The following is a 22515-nucleotide window of genomic DNA, read 5'->3' as shown; positions in this document are numbered from 1 at the left end:
TGCATCTTCCTATTCGTATTATTACTGGGTGTAAATTCAGGCAAGCTCATGTCATTGTCCTTTCGCCAACATTGAGATAACGTGCGAATTCTTCCACAATTTCAACTAACTTGATGCCAGTCTGGCTTCATGGTCGGATGTAACAGATTCTACAGCCAATTGAAGAGTGGGTTCAGTTCCCCTGCTCCCTGCATCCAGGCCAATATTTAACTTATTGATTTGATTTGATTTATTATTGTCACGTGTATTGGTATACAGTGGAAAGTACTGTTGATGAAGACAGGGGCATGTCCTCCACTATGCCTCCTGAAGTCGATGTCTATCTCCTTTATTTTGTTGACATTGAAGGAGAGATTATTGTCGTCATACCAGTTCACCCTCACCTGAGTGAGGTCATAAAATCCCGCCCTCTATCTTTTTCCTGTACTCTGTCTCGTCATTGTTTGAGATCCGACCCACTACGGTGGTGTCATCAGCAAACTTGAAAATGGAGTTGGAGGGGAATTTGGCCACACAGTCAGAGGTGCACGAGGAGTATAGTGACGGGCTGCTGGCCAATCAAATTGGATGGTTGTTCTTGAAGTTGGGATTTTCTTTCCAGATGGAAGTTTCTTCCTGATCCAAATAACGCCCACGTTATGGTGGGCTGCTTCCCAAGCAAACAGTAAGCCAAGGGGTGGAGGAGAATCCAGCCCCCTGTAAAATCCAGCCTTTGTGCTTATAATCCAGGCTGACTGCAGTGCTGTACTGAAGGGGTGCTCCATTGTCAGAGGCGCCAACTTCCACATGCCATGTTGAACCTGTCCTTTCAGGTGGCCTAAAATATTCCATGGGCACCATTTCAAAGTGGAGTAGGGAATGTTCCATGCTCTCCTGGCCAACATTCATCCCTCAACCAATATCTGTTAAAAAATATTATCATGCCCATATTGCTTGTCTGTTTGAGAGGCATTTTGACGGGTACATGAATAGGCGGGGAATAGAGGGCTATAGAGCACGTAGAGACAGAAGGTCTTTAATTTAGAAAGGTGTCATGTGTTGGCGCAGGCTTGGTGGGCCGAAAGGCCTGTTTTGTGCTGTATTGTTCTTTGTTTGTGGGATCCTGCTGTGCAAAATGTCTTGTGCACTTCCCATATTCCAATAGTGACTACACCTCATTGGTTGTAAAGCACTTTGGGACACCCTGAGATTGTGCAAGGCGCTATATAAATATAAGTTAATGCTGTTCTTTCTCGTGTCACCTTGAGAGCACGAATTGGGGATGAGTTTGGGTTTACCTCATACTAAGTTGTCCCACTGTCTTTCAGATGTATGGTCGAAGAGAGTTTCTCCTATTGCAAGGTTTGCAGTATCGATGTCTCCTCAACACTCACCCATGTGTGGGAAACGTGTCAAAAAGGGCCCAAGACCAAGGATTATTGGGGGTTCCTCAGCCATGCCCGGCTCCCAGCCCTGGCTAGCAGCCATATACATTGGGAAAAACTTCTGTGCCGGATCTCTTATATATTCTTGTTGGGTTGTCTCTGCTGCTCATTGCTTCGCTCATAGGTAACTATTGACCATTGGACTAGTAACCCAGAGACCCAGGTTAATGCTCTGGGGACATGGGTTCAAATCCCAGCATGGCAGCTGCTGGAATTTAAATTCATTTCATAAATCTGGAATTGAGCCATGAAACCATTGTCAATCATAGAATCCCTACAGTGCAGAAGGAGGCCATTTGGCCCACCGAGTCTGCACTGACCACAATCCCACCCAGGCCCTATCCCTCCAACCCCATGTATTTACCCTGCTAGTGCCCCTGACACTATGGGCCAATTTAGCATGGCCAATCAACCTAACCCGCACATCTTTGCACTGTGGGAAACCAGAACACCAGAAGGAAACCCACGCAGACACGGGGAGAACGTGCAAACTCCACACAGACAGTGACCTGAGGCCGGAATTGAACCTGGGTCCCCGGCACTGGGAGGCAGCAGTGCTAACCACTGTGCTACCCAATTGTCATAAAACAAAACCCATCTGGTTCACCAATGTCCCTTTAGGGAAGCAAATCTGCTGTCCTTACCCAATCTGGCATCCATGTGCCTGCAGACCCACAGCAATGTGGTTTAACCTTAGCTGTCCCCTGAAATGGCCTTAGCAAGCCACTCAGTCCAAGGGCAATTAGAGATGGGCAATATGGGCCTTGGCAGTGACCCCCACATCCTATAAAATAATTTAAAAGAAATGGGGCAACCAATTCCTGAAGTTGTCAAGACAAGTTATAAATCCTTTCACTGAGTTGACAGATTAATGTTGAGTCAGGGTATCAGGAATAGGCAAGTGGTGGTGTCCAATCAGCCCAGTGGCTGGAGAGGCTGAGAGCCAACTCCAGTCCCTAATCCCTCTTGATCTCCAATCAAACTGCAGTGTCCCTTATCCAGGAGGAACATCCAATCAGCAACAGAACATGGATCTCTGCCAACTCCAAATTCCTACATCTCCAGAAATCTTCCAATGCCGTCCGCCAGGGCGGATCAGGAATCCCGCTGGAGGCCGGCGTGAGACTGATTTGCATCCCGCTAATTGCGGCACGGTGGCACAGTGGTTAGCACTGCTGCCTCACAGCGCCAGGGACCCGGGTTCGATTCCCGCCTTGGGTCACTGTCTGTGTGGAGTTTGAACGTTCTCCCTGTGTCTGCGTGGGTTTCCTCCGGGTGCTCTGGTTTCCTCCCACAGTCCAAAGATGTGTGGTTAGGTGGATTGGCCATGCTAAATTACCCCTTAGTGTCATGGGGACTAGCTAGGGTAAATGTATGGGGTTATGGGGATAGGGCCTGGATGGGATTGTGGTTGGTTGCAGACTTGATGGGCTGAATGGCCTCCTTCTGCACTGTAGAATTCCATGATTCTAATGTGATGCAGATAAAGGCCAGAATCTTCCTCCCACACCCAACTCTCCACGATGCCAGTGGAAATAGATGTTGATCCAGAACACATCTTGGCCAACCCGGCATGAGCTGGGATTTAGCTGAGGAAGGCCTGGTTGCCTCTGGAGTTTGGGAAGGAGGTAGCCAGTGACCCTGGATCCCGGAACACCACAGCAGTGAGTGGGATTACGGGGGGGGGGGGGGGGGGGGGGGGGGGGGAAACATCTATCATGTGGGTATTCTAGCTCCAGTGTCATTGAGGAGCTCCATCTTCCAGCCTCAGAGTGTTCCTGGAGATCCTTTTTCATTCTTCGGGAGGTCCAAATTCTTTCTTCAATGGTGGGTTGGTCATGTTGGCTGCCTTACCAGTATGGCACCTGGATATGGTGGCAGGAGCCATGCCATCAAACCTACCCCACCATGCAAGACCGTGCCAAACCCGCAGATACATCATTAATTGTACCGGGGATGGAAGATATGGTGAGGTTTCCCGTTGGCCCGGAATTTCCATAGATTCCTATAGTACAGAAGGAGGCCATTCGGCCCATCGAGTCTGTACCGACCACAATCCCACCCAGGCCCCATTCCCATAACCCCACAGATTTACCCCCTAACACTAGGGGGCAACTTAGCACGGCCAATCAACCTAACCCGCACATCTTTGAGACTGTGGGAGGAAACCGGAGGAAACCCACCCAGACATGGGGAGAACGTGCAAACTCCACACAGACAGCCGGGAATTGAACCTGGGTCCCTGGAGCTGTGAGGCAGCAGTGTTAACCCACTGTGCCACCGTAGATTCTTATAGGTTTGTTAAAAGAATGGTTTGTTTCTCATCGCTGTGTCCCCACGGTAAATTCTAACAGGTATTCTCTTTTCTTTTAAGTCCACTGACTTCATCTATCAGAGTTGTGTTGGGCCAGCATTATTTTAATAAAACCAACAAGAATACGCAGGTGTTTGAAATCGAGAAGTATATCGTACATGATGAGTACAATGTATACGACGAAACAAAGCACGACATAGGTAACACCGCTGATATTTACCTTCGCTTTGAGCTTTGTGCCACTGCGAAGTTTCGTTTGAAAGGCCAGACATGTGTGCGTTTTTTTATGTGTCACAACTGAACCTCTTTTGACCTCCTAGTCCTTCTAAGGTTGAAGAAGAAAAACAAGGGCTGTGCGATCAAGACTCGATTTGTTCGAACGCTCTGTTTACCGGCGGCTGCTGACATTTTCCCAGCTCAAACTGAGTGCCAGATCTCTGGATGGGGACACACACATGAAAGTAAGAAACATTACAGTCCTCATTTCCATATTCCTCAGCAAATTGAGAAGTGTGGGGAGTAGTATGGTGATGGTGGCACGTTACAGTTACACACAGTGTGCAGTCTGGAGCTATGGATAGTGATGGTAGAGGTTCCAATGTCCTTTCCAATCACATGGCTGACCAGGAACCTTGCCCACTCTTACCCCCTGCCCTCGGCGTGTGTTGGAAGGATTTGCAGATTGGTCCTTGGGGAATGTTATTTCCAATAACTGTGTGTTGAGGAAGAATGAGTCTGAAGCTAGCCTGTATCTTAAAATAGGTTCATTTCCAAACCAGCAGTGAGGATACAATCTTACAAAAGTGCTTAATGAGTGAGAAAACCGGAGAGAATCGCGTTCATTTTTTCGTTGAGCTGTGAGTCGCAATCTTATGGCATTTAGTACGAAAAAAGTGCCAGGATGCGATTCTCGCCAGTAAGGAGGGGTGGGGGGAACTAAGCTCACCAGAGAAGCGGCTGCTGAGCTGCTGGGGCACCATTGCACAGGTGCCCGATCTCCCAATGGACTGGACAATCTCCTGCCCCCCCCCCCCACCTCCCCCACCCGCCCAAGGGACATTGGGACAAAAACATCCAGGACTCAATATTGAAATAAAGGGCGCAAAGCCAATCTCGCCAGCAAAACAGGGCTGGTACAATGAGGGGAGGCGGAAACCAGGCGCGTTTCTGATTTTTCACTCTCATCGATTATACCACCTCGCCTCGCTGAAAGACGGGTGGGACGAGGTCGTAAGATCGCACCCACAGACTCTCCCAGTTCCTCCCAGACAGTCAGAGTGAACTGGTTTATACAGTCTTCCAAATTCCCTAATCCTTCCCCAATTGGGGACAGCTGTGCTTTATTACCAATTTAAAAGTTTTGTACAGCTTCAACATTAACACGGACATCATATAACTATTATCAAAGATGATGCAAATTAACATTTTGGATGAAGTCCCTCATTGGAACATGTACAGGGGCTATGGCTCACTGAGTGAAGAGTTGATATCCCACTTTTGGGATTTGAGCTCTTTGCTCTGGGTAGTTCTGCCAGTGCTACATTGCGGGAATGCTGCCTTTCTGAGGGCAATGTTTGCTCAGGTCTCAGAGACAGTAACATGACACTAATCAGGTAATCAATTTTTCAAGGTTTTGGTTGAAGGATAAATGTTAGCCAGAACATAGAGTTTTAAAGTTTATTTATTAGTCACAAGTAGGCTTGCATTAACACTATATTGATATTACTGTGAAACTCCCCTAGTTGCCACACTCCGGCGCCTGTTCGGGTACACAGAGGGAGAATTTAGCACGGCCAATGCACCCTAACCAGCACGTCTTTCAGACTGTGGGAGGAAACCGGAGCACCCGGAGGAAATCCATGCAGACACAGGGAGAATGTCCAAACTCCACACAGACAGTGCCCAAGCCCGGGAATCGAATTCGGTTCCCTGGCGCTGTGAGGCAGCAGTGCTAACCGCCGTGCCACCGTGCAGCACCCATTGGGAATAACTCCCCTGTTCTTCTTCAAAATAGTGATATTGGATCTTTAACGCCCTTTGGAGTAGACGGATAGATCCCTCAGTTTAATGTCTCATTTGAAAGATGCTACCTCTGACAGTGCAGCACTCTGTCAGTGTTGTAACAAGTGTCAGCATATATTTTTACACTCAGGTTTTTGGAGTGGGACTTTCACGTACAATTGTCTGAGGTTTGGTGAGACTGCTACCCACGGTTGACAGTGAAATGGTCATACATGTTGATGGGGTCCCACTACGTGCAAAATGGATTGTCATCGACTTACCAATGAAAATAATCTGTTGTTCACAAAGCCTTTGGGGATGAAACAGAATAGGACACATCTTTCTGTCACCACATTGCACATCATGGGAAGAGCTTGTCGAAGAATTCTGCAAAGGCCTAATGAACACCCAGACAGGCATCACCTGTGTTCCGAAATCAAATTAGAGCCTCCAAGGAATATTATGAAGCAAGACTAGATCCCAACAATTTGCGATTTTGACTTTAATGTTAGGATGAGATGTTTCAATCCAGATGCGATTCTATTAACAAACTAAGAAGCTTTTATCAAAACGAATTTCATTTAACAACACAATTTAACTATAACAAATGAATTAGTTTAACCTTTAACAATTGAACAATACTTAAACATGACAAGATACAAGTCTTAACTGCTAGCCTATTGCTATGAGTTCCAATTCAAGCAATATTCCTCTTATAGACTTAAACCCGCTCTTTAAAATTAGTAAGAAAAACACTTACTGTGACTTAGGTTACCAGCCTGGAGCTCTCAGAGAGGCTTTTTCAGAAAGGGAGAGAGAGGGAGAGAGAGAGAGACTGCTTTCTTCTGGCAGTCCAGGCAACAACTGCTTGTATTTTTAAATGAAATTGAAACCCCGCTTTCCTGCAACCTTAGCTCCTCCCTTTAATCACATGAATCTGTCTCTAGTAATCAACCTAATCGAAATTCTACCCAAAACCCCAGGGGGAATCCAAGTAAAACACAAATGCATTAGCTCTGCTTAAACAAACACTTCATGTCTAAAATGAGTACTTACCTTGTTCTCCCAGCTACTGATTTAAAGGTTTTCCTCAACAAACCCTGCAAGACAGAGCTGAATTTTAAACATGCCCCCTTATCAGAAACATGATATAAATATATTTCTTAAAGGCACAGTATCATCACACCTAAAAGGCAGATTTTTACTGACTGAAAATTTCCACCCTTGTTTTCAAATCACCTTGTTCTTCCTCCCCTAACAACACTCCCCCCCCCCACCCCCTCACCCGCGCCCCCCCCCACCCCATCCCAGTCTATCCTTTAGCCCTACAATCGTGGGAGATCCCTGTGCTTTTCCAATTCTGGTCTCTTGCACATATACATATCATTCCCTTTGTCTGACTAACAGCTGTCAGGGCCCATGCTCTGGAATTCCCTCCCTAAACCTCTCAGCGCCCCTGTCCCTCTCACCTCCTTTATCATTTCCCTTATAACCAATCGCTTTGATCAACCTTTCCCAGTGTGGTTCCGTGTCAATTTTTGGCTGCTCTGGTGAAGAACTTTGGGAATTTTAATACGATTAGAATAGGCCATTTGGCCCCTTGATCCAGCTGATCTGGTTGTGATCTTAACACTACTTTTCTGACTGTGCCCCATAACCCTGAACTCCCTTATCAATCAAAAATCAATGATATAACCCAGCTTCCACTGCTCTCTGTGGAAGAGAATTCCAACACTAATGCTGCTCTGAGAAACAAAAATCCTTCTTTTTTAAAGTTTAATAGTTTATTTATTCGTGTCACAAGTAGGCTCACATTCACACTGCAACAAAGTTACTGTGAAAATCCCCTAGTCGCCACACTCCGGCACCTGTTCGGGTACACTGAGGGAGAATTTAACATGGCCAATGCACCCTAACCAGCACATCTTTCGGACTGTGGGAGGAAACCGGAGCACCCGGAGGAAACCCACGCAGACACGGGGAGAATGTGCAGACTCTGCACAGACAGTGGCCCGAGCCGGGATTCGAATCGGGCACTGTGAGGCAGCAGTACCGCCCATGATACCCCCAAAAGGGGAAACATCCTCTCAGCATCTACTCTGTCAAGACCACTCCCTCTGTTTAACCCTGTAGAAGAATCATATGCGCTTGTAACGTTAGCTCCATATTCCCTCTCCACAGATGCTGCCAGACCGGCTGAGCTTTTCCAGCATTTTCTGTTTTTATTTAGATTTCCAACATCCGCTGTATTTTACTTTTATCCCTTCCGAATCTTATATGTTTCAATAAGATCAGCCCTCACTCTTCAAATCTCCAAGCTACTCAATCTTTCTTTAGACGAAGCCCTTCATCCCAGAAATTGGCCGAATGAACCTTCCCTGAACTACAAAGGGAATTGGGAAGCACAAATTGTTGTGGATTCTGTTATGGACGGAGAGAGACACAGGCAGACGATACTTAATTCCTCTCATCACCTGTCTGTTTGAATTACTTGTAAAGTTTGTGGCAGTCTGTTTTTCCATCCAATTTACTGATAATCCAGAGCACATTAGGATTAACTCAGAAGGTTAGTTTATTTCACGTTCAAAACTCAAGGTTTTGTGACTTCCCACAGCACACATGTACGTATTCACGCATACGCACACTAAAGGAGGGATAGAAAATGGAGTTTTATAATTTTGGATGGTAACAGTGCAAGAACCAGAGACTAGAATATTAGTCCACGTGACTTCCAATCTCCAGAGTCAGAGTCCAATGGGCACGCTTTCACAGAGGAGTTTGTGTTCTGCTGGCTGAAGACTGGAGTTGCAGAACTTGCTTCACAGTTGGTGCTGATGCCGCAAGATGAAGTAGGTACACAGACACTGGGTTGGTCCTGCAGGTGATGGTAGGAAATCTTCCAACAGGGGCAGGCTTGAGGAACAGGCGGCTGTTCTGTCTGGAGAGCTGTTTGTTGGTGGTTCACCAGCTGGATGTTAAACAGCAGACTGCCTTTGAGGCTAATGGTGTGAGGTGAAAACTGTTCAAAAAGGCCAGAGGCTTATGTCATGTGACATGGCCCATTAATGGCTAATTGCAGCTCAACAATCAGCTTCTGTGTTTCTGGCCAGAATTCCATTGTTCTTCCATAAGGGAGAGATGAGGTGGCTATTAACATCTGTTCCAGTACAATCAGCTCCGATCACTTTCCTTTGTGATAGTTCAGGTTGGGAAGACAGTTTGTCTGCACTTCTGTTGCTTTTGTCGATTACATGGGGTTTGTCCAATGAGGTGTGAGATTCCACAGACTGAGAGAGGAATTATTTTGTTGTCAGAACTCCTGGGTGGAACAAAGGATTACCCCTGTGTTCTTGTGACTTGCAGCAGCCATCTTTTTTTGTTCAGTGGAAAATCGATTAAAGAAAATATCAGTAAGAATAAAGTTTTGAACATAAAGTGATGGATTTCTTTTCATGTTAGAATCATAGTCATAGAGTCATAGATTCATAGAGTCATAGAGGTTTACAGCATGGAAAACAGGCCCTTTGGCCCAACTTGTCCATGCCGCTCCTTTTTTTTAATGACTAAGCTAATCCCAATTGCCTGCATTTAGCCCATATCCCTCTATACCCATCTTACCCATGTAACTATCTGAATGCTTTTTAAAAGACAAAATTGTACTTGCCTCTACTACTACCTCTGGCAGCTTGTTCCAGACTCTCACCACCCCTTGTGTGAAAAAAATGCCCTTCTGGACCCTTTTGTATCTCTCCCCTCTCACCTTAAACCGATGCCCTCTAGTTTTAGACTCCCCTACCTTTGGGAAAAGATATTGACTATCTAGCTGACCTATGCCCCTCATTATTTTATAGACCTCTATAAAATCACCCCTCAGCCTTCTATGCTCTCGGGAAAAAGGTCCCAGTCTATCCAGCCTCTCCTTATAACTTAAACCATCAAGTCCCAGTAGCATCCTAGTAAATCTTTTCTGAACTCTTTCTAGTTTAATAATATCCTTTCTATAATAGGGTGACCAGAACTGTACAAAGTATTCCAAGTGTGGCCTTACCAATGTCTTGTATAACTTCAACAAGATGTCCCAACTCCTGTATTCAATGTTCTGACCAATGAAACCAAGCATGCTGAATGCCTTCTTCACCACCTTGTCCATCTGTGACTCCACTTTCAAGGAGATATGAACCTGTATCCCTAGATCTCTTTGTTCTGTAACTCTCCCCAACGCCCTACCATTAACTGAGTAAATCCTGCCCTGATTTGATCTACCAAAATGCATCACCTCGCATTTATCTAAATTAAACTCCATCTGCCATTTGTCAGCCCACTGGCCCAACTGATCAAGATGTTGTAGGAACCCAACAATTTGGATGCCATGCTGGACTATTTTTCATGCTTACTTTTATAAAAATATACAGAGGTTTGCAAGAATGTTTCCAGGGATGAGTTATAAGGAGACGTCGGCTCCTCAGAATGGAATGAAGGTTTTTCGAGTTGGTGAGAGGTTTGGATAACATAGAGAAAAAGCATTCCCCCGAGTGAGTTTATCACTAACTAGAGGTCACAGATTTAATAACGTTTGCAAAAGATCTACACGGAAGCTGAGCACCGATATCTCACTTAGAGGGTTGTAGGGATTTGGAATGCTCGATTTGAAAAGGTGGTGGGAACAGATTCCATTAATAATATTGACAAGTTCAGCACCATTCGCGACTCCACAGATACTGAGGCAGCCCATGTCCAAATGCAACAAGACTTGGACAATATCCAGGCTTGGGCTGACAAGTGGTAAGTAACATTTGCGCTACACAAGTGCCAGGCAATGACCATCTCCCACTGACATTCATTGGCATTACCATTGCTGAAAGCCCACCATCAACATTCTTGGGGTTACCATTGACCAGAAGCTGACCTGGACCAGATATATAAATATTGTGGCTACAAAAGTAGATCAAAGGATTGTAATCCTGTGGTGAATAGTTACCTCCTGACTTCCCAAAGCCTCTCCACCATCTACAAGGCACAAGTCAGGAGTGTGATGGAATACTCCCCACTTGCTTGGATGAGTGCAGCTCCAGCAACACTCACAAAGCTCGACAGCATCCAAGACAAAGCAGCCCGCTTGATTGACACCCCATCCACAAACGTTCACTAAGATGCACTACAAGAACTCAGCAAGACTCCTTAGGCAGTACCTTCCAAATCCATGACTGCTACTATCTAGAAGGACAAGGGCACCTGGGAACACCACCATCTGGAGATCCCCCTCCAAGTCACTCACCTTCCTGATGTGGAAACCTGTCGCTGTTCCTTCACTGTCACTGGGTCAAAACCCTGGAACTCCCTCCCTAACAGCACGGTGGGTGTACATACACCTCAGGGATTGCAATGGTTCAAGAAGGCAGCCCACCACCACCTCCTCAAGGGCAATTAGAATGGGCAATAAATGCTGGCCCAGCCAGCGACATCCACATCCCATAAATTAATTTTAAAAATATATTAAAAGGGAGTTGGACAGGTGTTGGAATAACAGACAAAGGATGGGAGGTGTTGGGACACAACACAATGGTAACACCAAGAGCCAGCACAGGCATTGTGGGCTGAATTGCCAGGATGTTGCCTGGCATGGAGGGCATTAGCTATGAGGAGAGGTTGGAGAAACTTGGTTTGTTCTCACTGGAACGACAGAGGTTTAGGGGCGACCTGATAGAAGTCTACAGGATTATGAGGGGCATGGACAGAGTGGATAGTCAGAAGTTTAAAGGAGATGTACTAGGCAAGTTTTTTACACAGAGGGTGGTGTGTGCCTGGAACTCGCTGCCGGGGCAAGTAGTGGAAGCAGATACAATAGTGAGTTTTTAGGGGTGTCTTGACAAATACATGAATAGGATGGGAATGGGAATGGAGGGATTATAGTCCCCAGAAGGGTAGGGGGTTTTAGTTCAGTTGGGAAGCATGGTCGGTGCAGGCTTGGGGGGTTGAAAGGCCTGTTCCTGTGCTGTAATTTTCTTTGTTCTTTTTTCTTTGAGTAGCCTCTGTCTGTGCTGTACATTTCTTTTATTTTCTAATTCTGCTTTGTCTTTTGCTTTATTCCTTTTCCAGATGCGAGTGAACATTCGAGGACTTTGCAGGAAGCCTCCGTCCCCATCATATCCCAGATATTGTGCAGCAGCAACATGCTCTATGGCAGCGAGGTGACACTGGATATGCTCTGCGCTGGAGACCTCATAAAGTCTGTTGATTCCTGCCAGGTACTCAATGTGCCTTCCACCTGAGCTTCCTCGCCAAGCACAAAAAAACAAACATTATAGCAACTCCATTTCAGAAATGACCTCATTGACGGTGCGACACTTTGATTCAATCCTGTCGACAAGAACTTGGGGTAGGGGGAATTTAGGGTGGCACGGTGGCACAGTTAGGGCAGCACGGTGGCACAGTGGTTAGCACTGTTGACTCACAGCGCCAGGGACCCAGGTTTGATTACCAGCTTGGGTCACTGTCTGTGTAGAGTTAGCTCATTCTCTCCGTGACTGCGTGGGTTTCCTCCGGGTGCTTCGGTTTCCTCCCATAGTCCAAAGATGTGCGGGTGAGGTGGATTGGCCATGCTAAATTGACCCTTTGTATCAGGGGGACTAGCTAGGATAAATGCATGGGATTATGGTGATAGGGCCTGGTAGGATTGTGGTTGGGCAGACTTGATAACCCAAATGGCCTCCTTCTGCATTGTAGGGATTCTATGATCTATGATCTAAGAAGGGTTGTCACCTGACATTATACATGGGTCAAACCAGGTCACGCAGGGTCACAGTTTTCACTAAGATCATACACCATGGGTTATAGGGTCAGAGAGGTTTACAGCATAGAAACAGGCCCTTTGGCCCAACTTGTCCATGCTGCCTTTTTTGTAACCACTAAGCTAGTTCCAATTGCCTACATTTGGCCCATATCCCTCTATACCCATCTTACTCATGTAACTAGCTAAATGCTTTTTAAAAGACAAAATTGTACCCACCTCTACTACTACCTCTGGCAGCTCGTTCCAGACACTCACCAGACTCTGTGTGAAAAAATTGCCCCTCTGAATCCTTTTGTATCTCTCCCCTCTCACCTTAAACCTATGCCCTCAAGTTTCAGACTCCCCTACCTTTGGGAAAAGATATTGACTATCTAGCTGATCTATGCCCCTCGTTATTTTATAGACCTCTATAAGATCACTCCTAAGTCTCGCACTCTCCAGGGAAAAAAGTCCCAGTCCATCCAGCCTCTCCTCATAACTCAAACCATCAAGTCCCGGCAGCACCCCAGTAATTCTTTTCTGCACTCTTTCTAGTTTAATAATATCCTTTTAATAATATGCACCCAACCCCTTAGTCAAGCAGGACATCAGCCTCATCAGTAGCTAACACTCTCATGTCCGTGTCAATAAATTGTGACTCGATGCCCACAATCAAGATCACAATGAATGGATGGCACGGTGGCACAGTGATTAGCATTGCTGCCTCACAGCGCCAGGGACCCGGGTTTGATTCTCGGCTTGCGTCACTGTCTGCGTGGAGTCGACACGTTCTCCCCGTGTCTGCGTGGGTTTCTTCCGGGTGCTCCGGTTTCCTCCCACACTCCAAAGATGTGCTGGTTAGGTGGATTGGCCGTGCTAAATTCTCCCTCAGTGTCCCTGAACATGTGCCGAGTGTGGCGACCAGGGGATTTTCACAGTAACTTCATTACAGTGTTAATGCATGACTACTTGTGACTAATGAGTTAACGTTACTTTACATTGTGTAGAAACTAAGTTCAGTGCATGACTGAGGGGGAGCTACACTGCCAGAGACCCTATTGTCCATTTAATCTAAAAGATCCCAAGGCCATTATTTCAACGAGGTGTGAGGCAGTTCTCCCTGGTGTTCTGGCCAACATTGATTAGCCAATAACTTAGAGTCATAGAGTCATAGAGGTTTACAGCATGGAAACAGGCCCTTCGGCCTAACTTGCCCATGCCGCCCTTTCTTTTTTAAAACCCCTAAGCTAATCTCAATTGCCCGCATTTGGCCCATATCCCTCTACACCCATCGTACCCATGTAACTATCTAAATGCTTTTTAAAAGACAAAATTGTACCCGCCTCTACTGCTACCTCTGGCAGCTTGTTCCATACACTCACCACCCTCTGTGTGAAATAATTGCCCCTCTGGACACTTCTGTATCTCTCCCATCTCACCTTAAACCTATACCCTCTAGTTTTAGACTCCCCTACCTTTGGGCAAAGATATTGACTATCTAGCTGAACTGTGCCTCTCATTAATTTATAGACCTCTATAAGATCACCCCTCAGCCTCCTACGCTCCCCCACCAGCTCCCCCTCCCCCCGCCGATGTAACCAGGTTCTCACCACGGATCTCCATTAGCATACATTGTAATATTATTCACAAGCATCCCTGATCTATTATCACCCCACATTAGAGCATTTCTACCAGCTACCCCCTCCCCCGTCGATGTAACATCACGTTGGCAAGGTTTACAACAACCGGCAGTACCCTGGCACTGCCCGGGCACTGCCAAGTTGGGCTGCCAATGGGGAGGTACATGTGGAAGTGGAATTTCCTGGGGAGGGGGATGGTGGTGGGGGGGGGGGGGGGGGGGGAGGTGGCGGAGTGGGGTGGGGGGGGCATCTGCGTGAGGAGAGGTTTCCCATGTCCCTCTAGGGGGGTAGATTCCCTAGGATAAGGAGCATTACATGGAGGGAGAGGGGGGTGGTGAGGGGGTGATGTTCCCCGTGTCTATGAAGGGTCCTATTTCTTATCTTTATTAAGGGCGCCCCGATTTCCTGAAGGCCGATGTTGCTGTTGGTGAGCCCAGCTGCCAGCGTGACGTCGCGTGACCTGCCCACGGGATTCTTTCTGACCAAGCGTCCAAAAATACGGTGGGAAGAGGCGGCAGGGAAGCCACCTGTGTTGACACTTAGGGCAGAATTTTGACCATGTTATATATTCTTAACATTTACAAAAATCCCTTAACCCTCTGTCTCTGTGGCTGGTCTACGCAGGGAGACTCTGGAGGTCCGCTGGTGTGTAACAAAGATGACACCGCCTACCTGTACGGAATCGTTAGCTGGGGGGAAGGATGTGGAAAGGTGGACAAGCCTGGAGTTTACACAAGGGTCACCAAATACGTGGAGTGGATCTACAAGAATATCAAACAAAGGCCGAAAGGTGGCAGGAAAGGATAAAAAGACATCTTACTGATGTATTCCAACACTTCTGTCTGTTTTGTGTGTGGAAACGGTGACTTTGGGAGAACTCCCACAATTCTGTGTTAATTATTCAAACCAGAAGATTGGTGAACATTTGAGTTTGGCGAGGCTGGAGTCTTCAGGAATTAAAGAATTAATTTCCAAGGTTGTTCAAATTATAAATTTTTTCCCCTCCAATGTTCTTTTAAAGCTTTCATTTACTCGTTATAAAAATATTGCTGATGGTAATAAAGAGATGTTTGACTGGGCGGCATAGTGGTTAGCACTGCTGCCTCACAGCGTCAGGGACCCGGGTTTGATTCCTAGCTTGGGTAATTGCGTGGAGTTTGCACATTCTCCCCGTGTCTGTGTGGGTTTCCTCCGGGTGCTCCGGTTTCCTCCCACAGTCCGAAAGACGTGCTGGTTAGGTGCATTGGCCATGCTAAATTCTCCCTCAGTGTACCTGAACTGGCGTCGGAGTGTGGCAACTAGGGGATTTTCACAGTAACTTCATTGCTGTGTTAATGTAAGCTGGCTTGTGACACTGATAAATATACTTTAAAAACTAAAAGGTATAAGTGAATCACACTCCGTCATTCAGTGAGATCATGGCTGGACTCCTACTTCAACATTTTCCTTCTCTCTCTCGATCCTCCCTCTACCTGGGAACTGAACAGACTTGGGTCAATCTTAGGTCAATTTTAAAACTCTTAATACCACTCTTGGATAAATCCTGTTAAGTCAAGCACTGCTCCTGATACTCCTACTTGGTTTGGTGTTCATTTTTGTCTAATTACACGGGTGTGAAGCATTTGGGGTAATTTGCTACATTCAGTATGCTATCTAAATGAACGTTAGTGATTTCTGTCTTTTGTATTTCACTATTGGATCTGATTCTTTAACCATTATTCTGATTTTTAGATTTTATAATCCCCTCATGTTTGAAAGTGCACATCGCGCACCTGCAAAAAGTGCACACCTCACATGCATCGGGTGGACGGTGTGCAACAGGTGCGCTGTCCACTGTGATCAACATCTTGGGCATCTTTGCAGCTGCAGAAATACAGCAACCAACAGATGTGAAGTCAGTACAGCAATTTGTAGTATTTCTGAACTGCCAATCAAATGACTATCTTGTCACCATTGGCTACTATTCAGACTGCCGGGCAGCTGACATCAATGTCTACCAGTGAGGTTATAGAATGCCCGAAAGCACCTTCAGTCATTATGGCGTCCCTGACATTGTGATAAGTGACAATAGCCCTCAGTTCATGAGTGAAGAATTCAGGTGAATTTCAGGTATAAATGTTTTAAAGTTTATTTATTAGTCATAAGTAGGCTTACATTAACACTGCAATGAAGTTAGTGTGAAAATCCCCTAGCCGTCACACTCTGGTGCCTGTTCGGGTACACTGAGGGAGAATTTAGCATGGCCAATCCACCTAACCTTCACCTGGAGGAAACCTACGCAGGGCCGAGGAGAAGATGCAAACTTCACACAGACAGTGACCCAAGCCGGGAATCGAACCCGGCCCTGGCGCTGTGAGACAGCAGTGCTAACCACTGTGCTGCCCCTCAATGGTTGAGAAATTCAGCACTACACATCATCTCCCCACTCACATGGAAAGACTGAGGAAGCAGTGAAAATTGTCAAACGGATTGTCAGAAAATTGCGCAGATCCAGCACTGATGCGTACAAGGCAATCCCAGAGTTGGAGGTGTGGAAGTTGTCCAGTTCAATGACTAATGTCACACCACACCGCTTCCAATCGCTTAAAAACTACTGAAGGCAGAAGCAGTAACAGGCATGAACGTCAAAATATAAGTGCAATGACATGGACCTACCTTATATTAAGCTGATCTTTCTCTACACTCTAGCTATGACTGTAACACTACATTCTGCACTCTCTCCTTTCCTTCTCTATGAATGGTATGCTTTGACTGTATAGCGCGCAAGAAACAATAATATGTTGATACATGTAATAATAAAGCAAATTCAAACAACAATGGCTGGGACAGTGGTATCGGGACAGTCCTGTTCATGGCTGGTGGAGCGGTAAATGCCACAAGATGGACAATTCTCTTTGTCATTATAGAACCAGGTTGTGATTGCGCGCTCTGTCAATGGCAGCCTGTATTTCCTACCATGGGACACAAGGGCCATTATTTTAATACATTGGCATCTCATTATATGGACTCCTCAATGGAATCATCCCCCCCACGCTGGATAGTCCGGGCACGTTGGTTTGTAACCAGAACAATGTGTTTTACAATGTGGTACCTGGTGACCTGCACTTCCCTTGTCAATCTGAGGTTAGTTTGCCGACCTTGCGTCGCGCAGCACTCATAGAGTCAGAGAGCTTTACAGCATGGAAACAGGCCCTTTGGCCCAACTTGTCCATGCCGCCCTTTTTTTTAAACCACTAAGCTAGTGGGAATCTGAGCCAGGCTTCACAGGCAGCAGCCCTTCACTTTCAGGGGAATGTCACAGGCAAGTCTTTACCCACCAGACCAGGGGTAAGGCAGTGATAGCTTTTAATAGGCTGCAGGGTGAGACCTGTACTAGGGAAGTGGGAACAATGGTCTCGGCAGGAGAAGGACTGCAGGGCAAGGGTTGTACTTGGTGGGAGGGTGTGGGGGGGCGGGGGGGGGGTGCTCTCAGACACATAACGGGAGCTGTGGGGAGGTGGTAACTGTTGAACAGTGTAAGTGGCCTCAAGATGGGAATGGGAGAGGTCCACCCAGCCATAGGCACATCCACTCAAATATTCAAGGACTAGTTAATGGATATGTACCAGAGGCACGACGGGACCAAGGAGTACAAGGGGGAGAACTGAGAGGTCTGAGAGGGAGGGAATCCTCACAGCTCACATCTCGTTAGTATCGAGGACAAGAGACCTTCCTACAGGTGACTGACATCAAATTTCAATCCACACACGCACTCTAAATTGAACAGATGCTGTCTACCTCCGTGACAGAACCAGGAGTGCGGAGGGTGGGGGTGTGGGGGGTGGCTTGGGGGGGCTGCTGTGGGGGGTGGGGGAGGGGTGTGGGGGCAGTTGGGGGGGTGGTGGGTGGGTGCAGGGGTGTGTGGAGGGTGCAGGGGGGTGGGGGTGTGTAGGGGGGGGTGGGGCTGCAGGGGGGTGGGGGCAGCGGAGGGATGAGGGAGTAGTGGGGGGTGCAGGTGATGTGGAGGGGTGCAAGGGGGGTGGGGGATGCGAGGGGTGAGGGGGCTGCAGGGGGGTGGGGGCTGCGGGGGGGTAGGGGAGTGCGGGCATTGGGGGCACAGGGGGGTGGTGTGGGGGGTGGGAGAGGGGTGCGGTGTCTGTGGGGGGTGGGGGAGGGGTGCAGGGGTTGGGCGGGCTGCGGGGGGGGGGGGGGTGGAGTGTGCGGGGGTGTTGAGGGGGTGCAGGGGGTGGGGGGAGGGATCACCCTGGCAGCCATACTTGCACCTCGCCCCAGATTTTTATTTTCTGTTGAGATCAGAATCTACGCCAGGGTTTGGGCTCAGTTTGGTTGGAAAGACAAGACGCCTTGGTGAGATCTGCTTCAAAACCCATCTCGTCATCACTTTCAGATACTGTCAGTGCGACCGGATTGAGATAAAGCCATCTTGTTTCCTTTTCCACCAATATACAGGGTTTGTCAATGGCCTCTCTGTGCTGAAGCATGCTCTGATCCAACGGAAACCCTTTGGTTAATTGGACTGGATTTTGCCAGCCCTCTGGAGACAGGCTGGGGGGCTGGCAAAGTGACAGTGGGAGCCAGGGGGGTGGAATACCCTTCATCACCTCCTTGCCCTGGTGTTTTGGCAGTGGGGGCAATCCTTCTGTCCAGAGGCCAATTGAGCCAGTTAAGTTAATGCCCTCTTTCTGCCTTCACTGGCATTTTACCAGTGGTGGGTGGGCTGCTCTGCTGCATGGGTACACTGCCCCTATACCACTGGCAGCCTCCTTTTCAGGCACTCCTTGATCCACAGATTCTTTGATCCTCTGACTGTGTGGCCAAATTCCCCTCCAACTCGATTTTCAAGTTTGCTGACGACACCACCGTAGTGGGTCAGATCTCAAACAATGACGAGACGGAGTACAGGAATGAGATAGAGAATCTGGTGAACTGGTGCGGCAACAATAATCTCTCCCTCAATGTCAACAAAACGAAAGAGATTGTCATCGACTTCAGGAAGCGTAAAGGAGAACATGCCCCTGTCTACATCAACGGGGACAAAGTAGAAATGGTCGAGAGCTTCAGGTTTTTAGGTGTCCAGATCACCAACAACCTGTCCTGGTCCCCCCATGCCGACACTATAGTTAAGAAAGCCCACCAACGCCTCTACTTTCTCAGGAGACTAAGGAAATTTGGCATGTCAGCTACGACTCTCACCAACCTCGACAGATGCACCATAGAAAGCATTCTTTCTGGTTGTATCACAGCTTGGTATGGCTCCTGCTCTGCCCAAGACCGCAAGAAAGTACAAAGGGTCGTGAAGGAAGCCCAGTCCATCACTCAAACCAGCCTCCCATCCATTGACTCTGTCTACACTTCCCGCTGACTTGGCAAAGCAGCCAGCATAATCAAGGACCCCATCCACCCCGGACATTCTCTCTTCCGCCTTCTTCCATCAGGAAAAAGATACAAAAGTCTGAGGACACGTACCAACCGACTCAAGAACAGCTTCTTTCCTGCTGCTGTCAGACTTTTGAATCGACCTACCTTGCATTAAGTTGATTTTTCTCTATACCCTGGTTATGACTGTAACACTGCGTTCTGCACTCTCTCCTTTCCTTCTCTATGAATGGTATGTTTTGTCTGTATAAAGCGCAAGAAACAATGCTTTTCACTGTATGTTAATACATGTGACAATAATAAATCAAATCAAATCAAATTCCAATCAAAGAGAGGGGGGCCCTTCCACGGCAATAACACCACCTACCCTCACCAATGCTGCAGTTTCCAATCATTGGCAGAACCATTCAGGCACCCCCCTATCCCCCCCCCCCCACCCAGACCTCACCTCCCTAGCTGGGGGCGGAGGTGTCCTTCCATGGCACCCTCTTCTTTCAGCTGGACTCTCAGCAATGGCCACAGCTTCTGATGCTGTCCCTGAGCAACTGGTCTCCCAATTAGATTGCAGCTTTTGTTGGGGGGTAGGCAGAAGTTGTGTAAAGGGACGGCAGGGGGCGGCAACACCAACGGCAACCCATTAGTTCCCTGACTACCTCTCCCCAAGAAGATGTGGCCAGGTGCTCGATAGACAGCCTCATCTTCGGGCCTGTCACAGAGACCCCTGCCATTCCGTCTGTGCTGGCTCTTTCAAACATCAATCCCATTAGACCATTACTGGGAGGCGGAGGCCTAGTGGTATTATCACTAGACTATTAAACCAGAAACTCAGCTCATGTTCTGGGGAACCGGATTCGAATCCTGCCGCGGCAGATGGTGGAATTTGAATTCAATAAAAAATATCCGGAATTAAGAATCTACTGATGACCATTGTCGATTGTCAGAAAACCCCATCTGGTTCACGAATGTCCTTTAGGGAAGGAAATCTGCTGTTCTTACCCGGTTTGGCCTACATGTGACTCCAGAGCCACGGCAATGTGGTTGACTCTCAACTGCCCTCCAAGAGCAACTAGGTAGGAATGGACAATAAATGCTGGCCAGCCAGCGACGCCCATGTCTCATGAATGAATAAAAGAGCCCCTTCCTCTGTCCTTGCCCGATAGGCTGTGCACATAGATTTCCACCCCAGGTATTAATTTTGTTCATGAGTTAATTTTGAGAGCTGGGAGGTGTCTCTCTGCAATGCAGAATGTTACTCTGGCTGAGTCTCTGCCGCCTGGGAAATGGCCACTGGTTATTGAATGACATAGAATCAACAACACAGAAACAGGCCATTCGGCCCATCTGATCTCTGTCAGTGTCCATGCTTCACCTGAGCCATTTCCTCTTCATCCCACTCTACCAACGTATCATTTCTCCCTCGCTGCCTGCTACCTTGCCCCTCCCCGCCCTCCACCACCACCACCAACTAGAGACTCCAAACTCCAAACCTGGTCATGTTTAGGGCTCTGATCACCTGATCAAAAATGAACCTATGGTCAGGGGTTTTTGATTCTGGAGGTGTGCCTTTTAACCCAGGGCGGGGGGGGGGGGGGGGGGTGGTTGCTGCCATGGACAGTGAGTCTACTGATCCTATTCCAAGGTAAGATTATCACTAGGTCAACACAAGGCAAGAGGAGTCAACCCTGACCTCTCGAAATAAATGTGTGCATGCTGCAGAAAGCCATAATAATGAAATGTAAAATTACAATTGTAGAATTCTCTGTTGATGAGCAAACAGTAAAGTTAAATTATTAGTGTTTACATTAACAGGCTTACATTAACACTGCAATGAAGTTACTGTGAAAATCCCCTAGTTGCCACACTCCGCTGCCTGTTCAGGTACACCGAGGGAGAATTTAACATGGCCAATGCACCTAACCAGCTTTCGGACTGTGGGAGGAAACCGGAGCACCCGGAGGAAACCCACACAGACATGGGGAGAATGTGCAAACTCCACGCTGACAATGAACCAAACCGGGAATCGAACTCTGGTGCTGTGAGACAGCAGCGCTAACCTCTTTGTTACCGTGCCGCCAGATAAGAATTACTGTCAAATGTTTGCAGAGTGAGACATGAATATAGCTGAGGAGGACACTGGGTTGCAGGGGAGTAGAATAGACAGTATTACAGTTGATAAGGAGGATGTGCAGGATATTCTGGAGGGTCTGAAAATAGATAAATCCCCTGGTCCGGATGGGATTTATCCAAGGATTCTCTGGGAGGCAAGAGAAGTGATTGCAGAGCCTCTGGCTCTGATCTTCAGGTCGTCGTTGGCCTCTGGTATAGTACCAGAAGATTGGAGGTTAGCGAATGTTGTCCCATTGTTTAAGAAGGGGAACAGAGACTTCCCCGGGAATTATAGACCGGTGAGTCTCACTTCTGTTGTCGGCAAGATGTTGGAAAAAATTATAAGGGATAGGATTTATAGTTATTTGGAGAGTAATGAATTGATAGGTGATAGTCAGCATGGTTTTGTGGCAGGTAGGTCGTGCCTTACTAACCTTATTGAGTTTTTTGAGAAAGTGACCAAGGAGGTGGATGGGGGCAAGGCAGTGGACGTGGTATATATGGATTTTAGTAAGGCGTTTGATAAGGTTCACCATGGTAGGCTTCTGCAGAAAATGCAGATGTATGGGATTGGGGGTGATCTAGGAAATTGGATCAGGAATTGGCTAGCGGATAGGAAACAGAGGGTGGTGGTTGATAATAAATATTCATCATGGAGTGCGGTTACAAGTGGTGTACCTCAGGGATCTGTTTTGGGGCCACTGCTGTTTGTAATATTTATTAATGATCTGGATGAGGGTATAGTTGGGTGGATTAGCAAATTTGCTGATGACACCAAAGTCGGTGGTGTGGTAGACAGTGAGGAAGGGTGTCGTAGTTTGCAGGAAGACTTAGACAGGTTGCAAAGTTGGGCCGAGAGGTGGCGGATGGAGTTTAATGCGGAGA

General features: G+C 47.4%; 1 protein-coding gene across 1 annotated transcript in view; it reads left to right on the top strand.

Moving 5' to 3' along the window:
- Positions 1–15232, top strand: part of LOC144495164 (hepatocyte growth factor activator serine protease-like) — a 76623-nt gene extending 61391 nt beyond the window's left edge. The window contains exons 15-19 of the mRNA XM_078215156.1: positions 1308–1548; positions 3799–3938; positions 4059–4199; positions 11836–11984; positions 14773–15232. Of these exons, the coding sequence (XP_078071282.1) occupies positions 1308–1548; positions 3799–3938; positions 4059–4199; positions 11836–11984; positions 14773–14955 (854 nt within the window). The 3' untranslated portion in view covers positions 14956–15232. The remainder of the gene's footprint in view (positions 1–1307; positions 1549–3798; positions 3939–4058; positions 4200–11835; positions 11985–14772) is intronic.
- The last annotated feature ends 7283 nt before the right edge of the window (positions 15233–22515 follow it).

This window comes from Mustelus asterias, chromosome 6, assembly GCF_964213995.1.
Source record: "Mustelus asterias chromosome 6, sMusAst1.hap1.1, whole genome shotgun sequence".
Lineage (NCBI taxonomy): Eukaryota > Metazoa > Chordata > Chondrichthyes > Carcharhiniformes > Triakidae > Mustelus > Mustelus asterias.
The sequence above is the reverse complement of the archived record's forward strand: the minus strand, read 5'-3'. Positions and strand labels throughout refer to the sequence as shown.